The sequence below is a fragment of the Lonchura striata genome, chromosome 1 (assembly GCF_046129695.1).
Source record: "Lonchura striata isolate bLonStr1 chromosome 1, bLonStr1.mat, whole genome shotgun sequence".
Classification (NCBI taxonomy): domain Eukaryota; kingdom Metazoa; phylum Chordata; class Aves; order Passeriformes; family Estrildidae; genus Lonchura; species Lonchura striata.
Window position 1 is genome coordinate 110180560 of NC_134603.1, and position 12185 is coordinate 110192744.

The window sequence follows — 12185 nt, forward strand, 5'->3', positions numbered from 1 at the left end:
CACTGCATTACAAAAGAAAGAGGAGGGGGGAAAAATGTGAAAAAAAAAAAAAAATCCATCCATAAGCCAACAAAAATGTATAAGGGGAGATTTTCTCCTGAAGCCAAGTACTCACATGAATATGTCCTTGAATGTCCCATCTGAAAGTAACTCACTGGAAAATCATGCAGGCCAGTAAACTCACTGTTAAGCTGCTGATCTTTCACATCTTAGAGACACTTATTTCTTCATTAAAGATTTTCAGAGTTCATCTATTCAGCCATCTCAAATTTTTTTTTATCAATCTCTGTCCACAAAAAGGAGTGACAGGTGACTGATGAGGTATTACTCCAAAACAGAGATTAGTCCAAAGAAGCATGTCATCTGTGGGCATATACTAACTTCATTCTGAGTTCCACCAGTTTCCAATTTCCTTTGGTTTCACCTCTGCCAATTCTCCTACATTCAGCCTATTTTGCTTCAGCATCCCCAGTGGGTATGTGTCAAAGTATTCAGCCATCAATTCCTACACTTTGTAGGCATCATCAATGGAATACAATCAATTACTTCTTTAAAGAATTCTGTAACCTTAAAAACAACCTTATCTATATCTATACTTCATGGAAACCTCATGAACAGAATCCCTGTAACCTAATTTTATTTTTTATCTATTTTTCTAAAGGATCTATTTCCATTATACTGCAACAGTTGAACCCAGACTTCAACATTTCTTTGGAGAAGAAGTACCTTGAGACCTGGAAAACTGCTAACGCAGCCACAGCTGTACCAGGCAGTTGCGATGCAAGCAGCCCAAAACAGGCTGCAGCCAAAGGCGTCCAATAGCACAGGGCAGCTTTCAGAGGATGAGAGAATTAGAGGAATTCAGGTATTCTGAAGAAAGGGACTTACAGGGGGAATGGGGGCAGGACATCTGCAAGAAATCTTGCTCATTTTTTCCATCACGTGCTGTTTCTTTGTAAAAAAACAAAAAAGCTCTACTCCAGTCCTGTACACGAGACTGTACTCCCCTGACTGTATGCATAAGGCACTGCACACTCGGCAATGGCAGCACAGGATCCTAAGCAGCCAAGTAATGAAGGTCACACCGAAGGCCAAACACCCACTCAGATAGTGGTAGAGACATGACTGAAACCTTAACTAGGAGCATTTCAAATCACAGCAGAGCAACAAGAATTGCCAACATCCCAAAACTCTTCCTACTTAGTTGTACTGCCCACACACAGGTTACTTTTCATTTAATTATTCTTCCTACCCTGTGAAAAATTATTTTGTTCCTGGCATTAAAATTGACAGCAAGTAAAGACAAAGTATCTGTGAGTAGCTAAGTGTCTTAGTACCACTGGTTGGTTTGATAAATTGCTTCAGAAAGGGAACAAGGGGGTAATTCTTATCAGGACACGATCTATCTCCAGAAGATACAAGTATTAAACCAATCCAAGCTTTCTTCAGTAAACAATAAAAGCATTTTAAAATCGGGGTGTGCTGCTTCCTTAACGTAACTTCAAGTCTTGCAAAATACAGTCCTTTTCTTTGCATCCATGCCAAAAACCATGTTTAAACCAAACCCTTTGAGTGTGCATATAATTACAAATGAAGGACTCCAACAATATTGCATGGCATTTTCTTCCCAGTTGTAATCTACAGGTGATCTACAAGGCTAAAGGAACAATTTGGAAACAAAACAGGCAATTTACTATGGGAGAAGTTTCAAAACAGCTTTCAAAGTCAAAGCTACCAAACAGTTGCTCAAGAACTAGGAACTGCATAGAAAGGTCTTGTGGAAAGCCACTCAACTGTAAGTGTTCTGTACTTTGGAAATCAGATGACTTAAAAAAAACCCCAAACTTAAAAGTCCAACTTCTAATGCAGCACATGAAGCCTGAACAATTTGAAATAACACAGCTCTAGGAAAAGTCATCACAAATACATGTTCTTAAGTACATAAGGTCTATAGGAGAAAGGAATTTTTAACGATTATGACTTTGCATCTACTTGGGTGTTGGTTCAAATCCCATTAATGGTGTTGTTTCAGTACAAAAACAACAAAGAGGGATTTCCTGACTCAGTGTTTAGGAGGAAGACCCACTGAAAAATAACTATTTGTACCACACCTCATATACACTAAAGCAAAAACACACACCCACTACTTAAGCAAGTGTAATTATATTAACAAATAGACAGAACTACAATTCCACAATTAAGACTGTCTTTAATTGTGAGTTAGTAACCACAGTGGTATTACTTTTGGAAGTTTTCTTTTCTTAAGCATCTGACTTAAACATGTACTTTCCTCCAAAAAACCCATACAGTAGAGAAATACAGAGAATACTCGTTGGATTTCAGACAGACTAAATATTTATGTCAGGTTCTCAAGTGTTTCAACAACTATCTTATACTTGAAGAGATGACACAAGATCATGAAGGAAGCAGGCTAAGGCAAACTTGACATTTTTTCCACTGCTGAGCTTTAATGCTTCAAATGTAGAATCAGTTGCTTTAAACCTCTACTTAAATGTCTTACTTTGAAAGCAACAAGAATAGAGTTCAGTTAAATGTATATTTCTGCTCACTTTGTCATAGCTTCAGAGAAGGTTCTTCTGAGTTTTTATTCTGCAAAACCAACTTGTTGCAGAAGCAGCATGTTGAAAACTACTGCTTAGCTTCTGATATGAAATAGGCTCATCAAGATTAAAGACAAATCAATGAAAACTGATTAATAAGGAAAAGAAAGGGCTGTGTCAGTCTTCAATTTCTCAAGTTTATAAACACTAACAAAAGAATCAATACAATTTAGAGAAAAGAAACAGAGATAGAAATGTCAAAATGCTTATTATGGCTAAATATTATAGAGTAACACCAGTTTCTATTAAGGTTTACTTTTCAGTGATTCTTAAAACATTTGATAAAAAAAGGTATTTTGACATCCTTTTTTTATACTTGTATGTGTGTAGTTCATAATCACTTCACCCATTAGTTATATTTAATGTAAACACCCTAACACCCAGAAATCATCAACTATACTTCACAGAAAAGAGCTCACTAACTAAAAGCCTCAAATACATCCGTCCTACCAAGTCCTGACTCAAAAGAGCAAGTTACAGGACGGAAAACTGTCCACATGGGTCCAAAGCAATGCCACAAACCAACTTAGCTCAGGAGGAGAAAACCTGCTCCAGAAGCCATTCTCTAGGCTATTCAACAACTACTCAGCCTTACGCATGCCCACATTTAAAAACCCATTCTCCAACTTCACTGGCACAAAGAAGAGCAGGAAGCCACCACACACTGCTATGGCCATCATTCCAGGGCAATGACAATAACTGGGGAAATACGCATTTTATGTACTCACATTCGCACTTTAGGCACAGGAAATGTTCTGCAAAATTAAATTACTTCCTTTCAAAAATTCTTACTGGAAACATCAGATCTGTTTGGGACTGTACTTACTACTTGCTCAGTCAGAAAAATCTTACACGGTTAAACTGAAAACAGAATTGTTTCTACAGAAGTAGAAACACACACAATAGTACAACCATATTGGCAAATTCTCCTCCAATACTGCTTTAGTGACCTTTCATACTATGCATTCCAAGGACAAAAAAGCCAGATATAACACTATGCACATCTACTAAGTTTAACTCTTATTTCCAGACTAAATGTACAACAGGAAAATAGTTTCTATACAAATGCATTAGCTGCAATATCAAATCTCATGGACACCTGAAAATGGCTGGACACAGATCCCAGATATGATTTGTTTTCTTGTTGTACCTGTTTAGCAACCACAAGCATTGTTTTTCTCTTTTTGCCTTTCAGAACAAATGGTAACATACTGAGTTATGTGTTATGAGTTAAATAAAGCAGAGCCAGAAGATCAGGAGTTGTGCAATCTGCAGTAAAAGGTAGCCATGCACACACGACTCTTAGTAGTAGAAAGAGCAAGTGACTATTTTAGATAATCTCCAAGAGATAATACATCCAGTATTCTTATTTTTCCAGCACTGACCATACACATATAAACACTACATTCTAATTAAACATTACCAAGAAGATTATAGATAATTCCATTTACTATTACAGATTTGTATCATTATGTCAGCTAAAGACTTCAAACCAAGTTAAGAGTACACTACCTCACAGGATGAATACAGCCACAAATAATTACAATCCTAACAATCTCCTTGCAGATTACATTACAATGTTTACCAACACAAGTGATCAGTAATACACAAACTATTTCACCTTCATATTTAAAAACAAACACTTTTTTTTAGGGCACACTATCACCAGGCACTTAACTTTTAAACAAAATAACTTCTCTACCCCACCCCTCCCCAAATGCTCCCAGAATACTAAAAGATCAGCCATCATTTTGTTTAAACACTCACTTTCAACTATCCGACTTCTGTACTTGGGGGTCAAAAGAAGAGAATTAGTGGTATTTTTAATTTAGGAAAATATTGCCACCTCTCCTAGTAAGCTTCCAGAGAGTGGCACAAATTTCCATGTAAAAAAATGAAGCCTTAGTAGTAAGCACAAAAATATTAAAACTAGTCAACATCTCATTTTCAATCTAATTTTGGACTAATTTTTATTCTTGAGCATCTTCCATCTTCTACAGCTTTCCTAAATGTAATTGCTTTAAGCTATAGTACAGGGAAACAAGAGGACATTGATGTAATTTTGCAGACATTCTCCAGTACTATCACATCCCTACATTTACCACTTAAGAGTTTCATCCCTTCCTCCTTTTTATTGCCTGTAGATAACAGAAAATCAAATTTTAATCCAAATAGTTTTGTACTAAATAATTAATTATGTACTTGGATGCTAGACTATAAAGGGACCTGTCATCAAGTTCCAAAAGAAAAAAGCAACCCTCAAATTTTAAAGTTCTAGCTCACTTTTGTAATCAAAAGAAAAATATATATGATCTATACAATGAGTTTGCACCAATTTGCCCTTGATTTCCAACTGCCACTAATACAATTATGTTACATGCACATAAAGTCTGCACAAGAAATCCACTGTGCCAATGACAGAGCACTATCAGCTAGCCAAACTACAAAAGATAGAATTAGATAACAAAGTGACAGATGGTTATTATAAAACACTTTCTAAACTTCTAAACTATTATTATTATTATGATGCTGATTAGCATGCCAAAGCAGGGTAACATATCCAGTAGCATCAGTTACACACAAATGTACCCAACTTTACTAAGTCTACTACCATAAAAGTACTCAAAAGAACAAGAAAAAAGAAAGAAATTAGATTCCCTAGAAGGAAAGATGACAAATTTGGGTCATCACTGAAGCCTAAATGAACTGTTCTGAATAGTGTTATTCATTCAAACAATAATTTCCCATTTACTGTAGTCCATAGGGAACAAATTGTTTACATTTGGTTTTCTTTACAACCATACAGACTAGAAAGGTTTGTTTAAATTAAAGCTTTGATTTTGTAACATAGTTTTGTGGTCACAGAAGTGCAGGATAGACAGGATCCCACCGCCTGGTTATAAACAGGCTTTGTCGTTTTGCACACAACCATAAAAACAGTTCTTTTTTATTCAAATGAAAATCCAGTTCAAATTACTTGAGTCATACTTGCAAGTAGCATTTTACACCAGATCCACACCAAACTGTTTTCCTAAGACTATATGAACTATACTGTTTTCATCATTTATTAATCTCCTCATTAACTTGCAGACCAGGAATGTTCTTTTTAACCAACCTGAATTTATCAGTCTAGCAGGGGAAGATCCATGTTTTTTCCATGAGATCATGCAAAACATATCACCATGACAGATTTTAAGAACTACGTCAAAATATTTCTAACTATCAACACTCAAAACAAATAAAGGAACTTACCTACTACCATGAGCGTGAACTCAAATCCTCTCTTAACAGACTTTCGGTAAACTTGATTTGGAAGATTTGCAAACCCCACATATCCTTCAAGGTTCTTCTGTTGCTAAAGCAAGAGATATTTAGAAAAAACAAAGTTAAAAGGAAAGCAAGTAATTTCTTAATTGGCATGTATTCTTAGTTATTGAAATGTTAACTTCATTTTCACGTTTGTAGAAAAGTGCAATCTACCCAACCTATCTACATTCAAGACAGTATAATGAACTGCAGCAAAAAATACAAAAAAAAAAAAAAATTTTGATTGGATGGCCAAAAAACTGGCGCAGAAACTCAAGTATAATAGCATTTTGGGCAAGTGCAATTGCAATATTATGACTGTTCGTATAAACACAACAGTGAGCACGTGCAAAATTACAACATAATCAGCCTGGTACCAATGCCCATTTGAAACACAGGCCAGCAGTATGAATGCATCTTTCCTATACTTCCAAGTCATGGTAGTACTGCCTCAACATGATGGGAACCAACTTGACACCTCTGCTTCTGTGTCACTCAACTGGAGGCCTTCATGTAAAACCCAGACTTACAGTAATGCAGCATGCCTTCCAACAAATCCTCCTTAGAGGCAAAACTTCAGTTGTCTTGTACTCCGAAAAACTTACCAAAATAGTGCCTTGCTGTGAAATAAGAGAAGAATTCTGGATGCTAGCCATTACTTCTTCTCACCACATTAATGAAAATGCTGGAGGTGCTTAAAATGCCTCCTCCTCACTGTACTAGACCCAGCAATCTTTCAAAGCTCAACTGTGCAACCTTTACACCACTCTTCCAGCACAATCCTACAACTGTCTGTTTATTAATACATCAGCTCTGAGGATTGTCTTATAAGACTGGACAATTTAGATATTTTAAAAATATTCTGAAAACACTTTCTTGAGACCACTGTCTACTAAAAACAACACAAGGCACTGCTTGTCATGGAGCAATGATTTCAGCCTTTAGGCGTTACATCCAGGCAGAGTTGAGAGGATGTCATGTGATGGTGGTATTGACTCAGTTGCAGAGTTTGAGAGCTGTACATACCCACACAGCTGAAGTGCTATCTGCAAATTCAAATTCTACTCCCTAAAATTATCTTTATGAGCATAGAGGAATTCTAAAAAATAATTTGTAAGAAGGTTTTATGCTGCAGGCACTCTTGGCTCAGAACTTCTCTGTATGGGATACAGTATGGTTAATTCAAGTTTGGTATGTGGTTGACTCATTTATTTTGAATTTTTTTCTTTCTAAAACTGACAAAGTAAGTTCAATGCAGTAATAACTCAGAACTTTGAAATTAAAAATATTTATTTAATTAAAGCAAGGCTATAAAACCACTATCACCTTTAAAGTATTGACTGCAAGCTCTTGGCAGACCAGCAGCACTAGTCAATAAATGGACTCTCTGTTTTAAGTCACCCAACTGATTTCTCCATTTGACAAATAAACTATTAATCTCAAACAAAACTACATCATTGCAAAGACTAAGTTAAAGGCTCAAGTTTAAACACTCATAATGCAACAAAGGTTATTACTTTCCTAAATGTAGGAATCTTTGTATTGTGTCATCAAGGAACTTCTTTTGTTTCTTTTGCCTTTGGTGCAGCTATAATCTCATCTGAAAGGTTTTGAAGTATTTTAAAAATCAACCAGGAATTTAAAATCCAAATATTTGTTTTAATTTTCCAATCTATTACTACATGTAAGGAATGGAATTTATCACAATCTAAAACTCCGAGCTGGAGCCAATGCTTCAGAGATATTGCATGACATGCAGGTCAGTGCTGTTTAAGATATTAAAGGGCTCCTTAACAGTGCAGGTCCTTAATAACGATTAAGGACATGGAACTCCTATTCATCCTACCAGATACGAAATATCTAATCACAGTCAGACACTCCTAATAGTTCTACTTGTCAGCCACCTGCATTTTTTAGTATCTACATACCTTTCAATGTGTGTCATGTTTACCAGAAACAGTTCACCCCCTCATTAGCTAATTCTTTTGCTTAAAATAATGGGTTTCCATATAATTCTTGTTTCAAACTAAAGTTATTTCTCTTCCCATTTATAAAGAGCTCCACACTTCAGATAGTTTTACCCCTATGAACTTTTAGATCACTGAGTATGAAATGCTAAAAAATAATAGATGGCAAATTTTGGGTTGTTTGCTTTATTAAGTGGGTCTACATTAATTACAATTTTAGATAATGAAATATAAATGGTAGCAACCAAAAAATGAAGATGCACGAAATGTTACACTGGGCATTAATGCTGTGTCTAATGTGAGCATTTGCCATCAATAGGAAAGAGCCTTTTAAAAACCTGCAGCTGGATGCCAGATTCATATTTCTGGTATACCAATTAAAACTGAAGATTTCAGCATGCTGGATTTTAAATTGATGCCTTTGTTCATAACTTGCCACTTCTAAAGAGACCAAAACAGGTAAGGAACTGAGTTTCTTTAACTCCTGCAATAGCTTTTAAAATAACTTAGTACTTTTTTTGAAAAATAATTGGCTTCCACTGTCTTGAACATGGTACCAAATGAGATCTCATGTTTCTAATATTTACAATACCTTCCCCTTAATTTTTATCTCTTTGTGATTTTCAACCAGTTTCTACCTAAGCTCAATTTCAATTCGGCTACTAAAAACCAAATGCTGCTTCTATTCCTATACTAACTGTAAAATATCTGTATCAATGTAATACTTACAGCTACTTTGTAAACAACACGTTTCCATCATTTTCACAATTGAAGATATCAAGAGAATACATCCAGAAGTAGTCCAGTAAAATGATTAATTTGAACCATTGCAGCAATGAGTCCATACAGGTGCAGCCACAATCCAGAGAGAGGAACAGGGGCAGTGTGAGAAAGAAAAGAAAAGAAGAAAAAGTTACTTACATTTGATCAAAGTAACCCACAGTATTTTCTATCTAGTATGCTCAGGATGCAACATTTTAAGCAGAATCACAGAATGGTTTGGGATGGAAGGGGTATTGAGGAACATCTACTTCTAAACCCCCTGTCATGGGCATGGACACCTTCCACTAGGTCAGCTTGCTGTAAACCCCATCGAACCTGATCTTGAACACTTCCAGGGATGGGACATCCACAACTTCCCTGGACAATCGATTCCAGTGCCTCACCACCCTCACAAGAAAGAATTTCTTCCTAACAGCTAATCTAAACCTATCCTCTGTTAGTTGGAAGGCCATTTCCCCTTGTCCTCTCACTTCATACCCTTGTTAAAATTCCCTCTTCACCTTTCTTGAAGGTGTCCTTAATTTACTTTGTTAGTAACCTTAATTTAGTTTGGATTATACATAAGACAACCTAATTTCATGGTAATATAGTATATGAACGCCACCCATTTAAAGATCAGTACAGACAGCTGTACAATAACTCTTTTTACTTCAATTACTCAGCATGTTTTTTGTTTGCTATATGCTACCTGAACCTGTAATGGGTTCTGGAGTGTTTCTTCTTCTGAGGTGTTCACTAGAACACACCATCTCATTTCACCACACTACTGCATCACATCTTTATTTTATTGTGGAAAAGGTACAAAGATCAAAGCCATCACCCCAGCAAATGTCTCCCAGCATTCTGCATTTCTAAGTCACTTTACACATTCAGTGAACAGTGCCAATTCACTTCATTTGCAACACTGAGCATTAGAGCACTGCTGCAACCTTGGGCACAACTGTCATGGTTCAACAGTCAGAAAATAAAGAACAAAGCAGGGAGCACAAGCTAAGTGTCTATCCAAAAACATCTAACTCTGTGCATGACAAGAGGTCTACAACAGTTCTCCAACACACCACTTACAATACCTTAACTAAAAGCTGTAATACAAATATCCTGTTTATCACTAAACATCTTCCTGTGCTTGAGTATTTCAAGACATTGATACCAACAAAGTAAAAAAAAAAAAATCTTAATAGCAAATTCTACACTGGCAGTTAAGATGCTTCTGCACCTTAATATCTAATTTTTAATCAATGTGATGGAAACTGCAGTTAAAAGCAGTTTCCCTTCTGTTTTTCAACCTAATGCAATATAAGCTTTCTGATTTTACAATCCCCTTCATGTTCTGTCAGCATCCAGAGCCATACCAGCTCAGCACATTGGGTACATTGCTGCTGTACTCTTCTGAGAGGACAAGTAAGCAAAGCACTGCTGATCAATGCCATTCCTTCTCTGTGCCTCGCAGAAAGGTGGCACAAGATGCTCTGGAAGAAGTTCCCTTTGTTTTAGGAGGGAGATACATATGCAGCAGATCTGGAGCAAGCTGTACAGGCTGTAACATAATGAACATAACTAATACTGCAGTTCCCACAGCAGTCCCAGTACTCCAAGATTTTAATATCAACCACCTTAAGTACTACATTACTATCAGGTATCATGTTGCACATCACTACTTTCTACGGTGAAACAAGGTAACATCATCAAGAATTAGTTCACTAAGGGCACACAGGAGCCTCCTTCCCTGGACAAAAGCAGTACAATTTCAAATCCTATCATCCAGCAAGAACAGCCACATGGATCACACCAAAGTTCCTGCCTTCAACAGTGGCTGGAAACCCACATCTAAGGTAGCACATACAGCAGAATAAACAGAGCAGTGTTTCTCTTAACACCTCCACATTCACCAAAGATCTACCTCACAAGCATTTAGCATGGGGTATTTCTTCACTTAAATTGCATTTGACCAATTTCTCTTCCATGCACACTCTTCCTATAATCACTAGAACAGCATCCACAGAAGTCCCTGTAGCAAGGACTCCCTCTGTACATGGTTAAAAGGATGACTATCATTTCAAAATTACCTCCTGTTAGCTTAACTGCTGCACAGTAGTATCTTCATTGGAAAACAGCCCTAATCATCTAACGTACTGCATTCAAAAGAAGCCATTTCATGTCTCTGCTCCTGCTGCTAGTACATAACTCTAGCTCTGTACTCTTCTGAAGAAGCCAGGGCAAGAGCTACACACAGTATCCAAGAGGCAAAACGCAGATCCTATGTCTGATCATGTGCTGTCTCTTACTCTCTGATCCTTTTACTGATTCCCAACATGTAACTTATTTGACTCCCTCCAAGCACTGAGCTGATGACACTGTGAACACAAGACCTCACTCCTGAGCTCTAAAAAATGTTCACAGCTTGTCACTGAGCATATAGCACAGCAGTCCACGTGCATCACTTTACATTCACCCAAGATGCATTCCAGATATTATTTTATATCAAGTCTTCTAATATTTTCATGTTGTTGTAGTTGTCAGTTATCTCCAATCTAACTTAGCACAAATGAAGGCAAGCCATACAATTATAAATCTGGCCTTAGATGACTTTCAGTGCATCTACTCTGTGTATTCAATATTGCTTTAATGTACATCTCCCTCAAGCAAAATGTCACAGCCCACATAAACCAGCTGCAGAGCTGGTGTTTTTGGATCCATCATTTGAATCAATGAATTAATAGCTAGCAGCAAACTGCTCTAAATATGCAAATGAGTGAAAAGACAAACAGGGCATCAGTGGCTTCCCAAGCATCTCTAAAGGAAATCACTTATTTAAAAAAAAAAAAAAAAAATAGGAGTTTCTTTTTAAATAAGTCTATCATCTTTGTTATTGCCCAGACACTGTAATTTACATTTCTCCTTTATTCTGGGATGACTGTGTTCAGGAATGATAAATTTAAAGTCATTATTCAAGTATTACCATCTGGGCCAAAGGATGAGAGTCTCTGGCCTAAGGTCCAGTGCCTGCAAAAGAGCATACCTTATCCCTCTGATCAAAAGGGGATGGAAGTCTGAGGTGAGCTAAAGCCATTTGTTTACCTCTATGATGTGCAACCTGAGAGTTCAGCTCACACTCCACACAGGTAAGTGCAGCTTCTGTGCACTGATAACAACCAACAGCCTGTAATATGATGTTATGAAAACTCTTTGAGGATTTATGACATAGCCAAAATAGCAGCAAATATTAATAAAGACAGCTGCAGAAAAAATAAAAGACCAAACAGAACAGCAGTGTGACATTGGGGAGTCACTGTCCTTTCCAATCAAGGCTGGCTGTAGCGCTTCTCAATCCAACTTATTCTAAGAGAAATACTTACTTTTCTTCTAGTCACCTCCTAGGAAATACTGCTTTTAGAAGTACCCAGGAATATCACAGAAAACCCAAAAATTGTTGAAATCTGACCACAACACGAAGTTATATTAGAAAAGGCAGATACCCTCTGCATTTGGCATATGATAGGAATGTTTG

General features: G+C 36.8%; 1 protein-coding gene across 2 annotated transcripts in view; it reads right to left on the bottom strand.

Annotated features, from left to right (window-relative positions):
- The window catches only part of SEPTIN7 (septin 7), a 61706-nt gene extending 53064 nt beyond the window's left edge, over positions 1 to 8642 (bottom strand). The window contains exons 1-2 of one of the 2 annotated variants that reach the window (XM_021553263.3): positions 8624 to 8642; positions 5874 to 5976 (exon numbers count right to left, since the gene is read on the bottom strand). In XM_021553263.3, the coding sequence (XP_021408938.2) occupies positions 5874 to 5883 (10 nt within the window). In that variant the 5' untranslated portion in view covers positions 5884 to 5976; positions 8624 to 8642. Of the gene's footprint in view, positions 1 to 5873; positions 5977 to 8623 lie in introns of those variants that run through there. The other variant, XM_021553262.3, reaches the window with a different exon arrangement.
- Positions 8643 to 12185: the final 3543 nt, after the last annotated feature.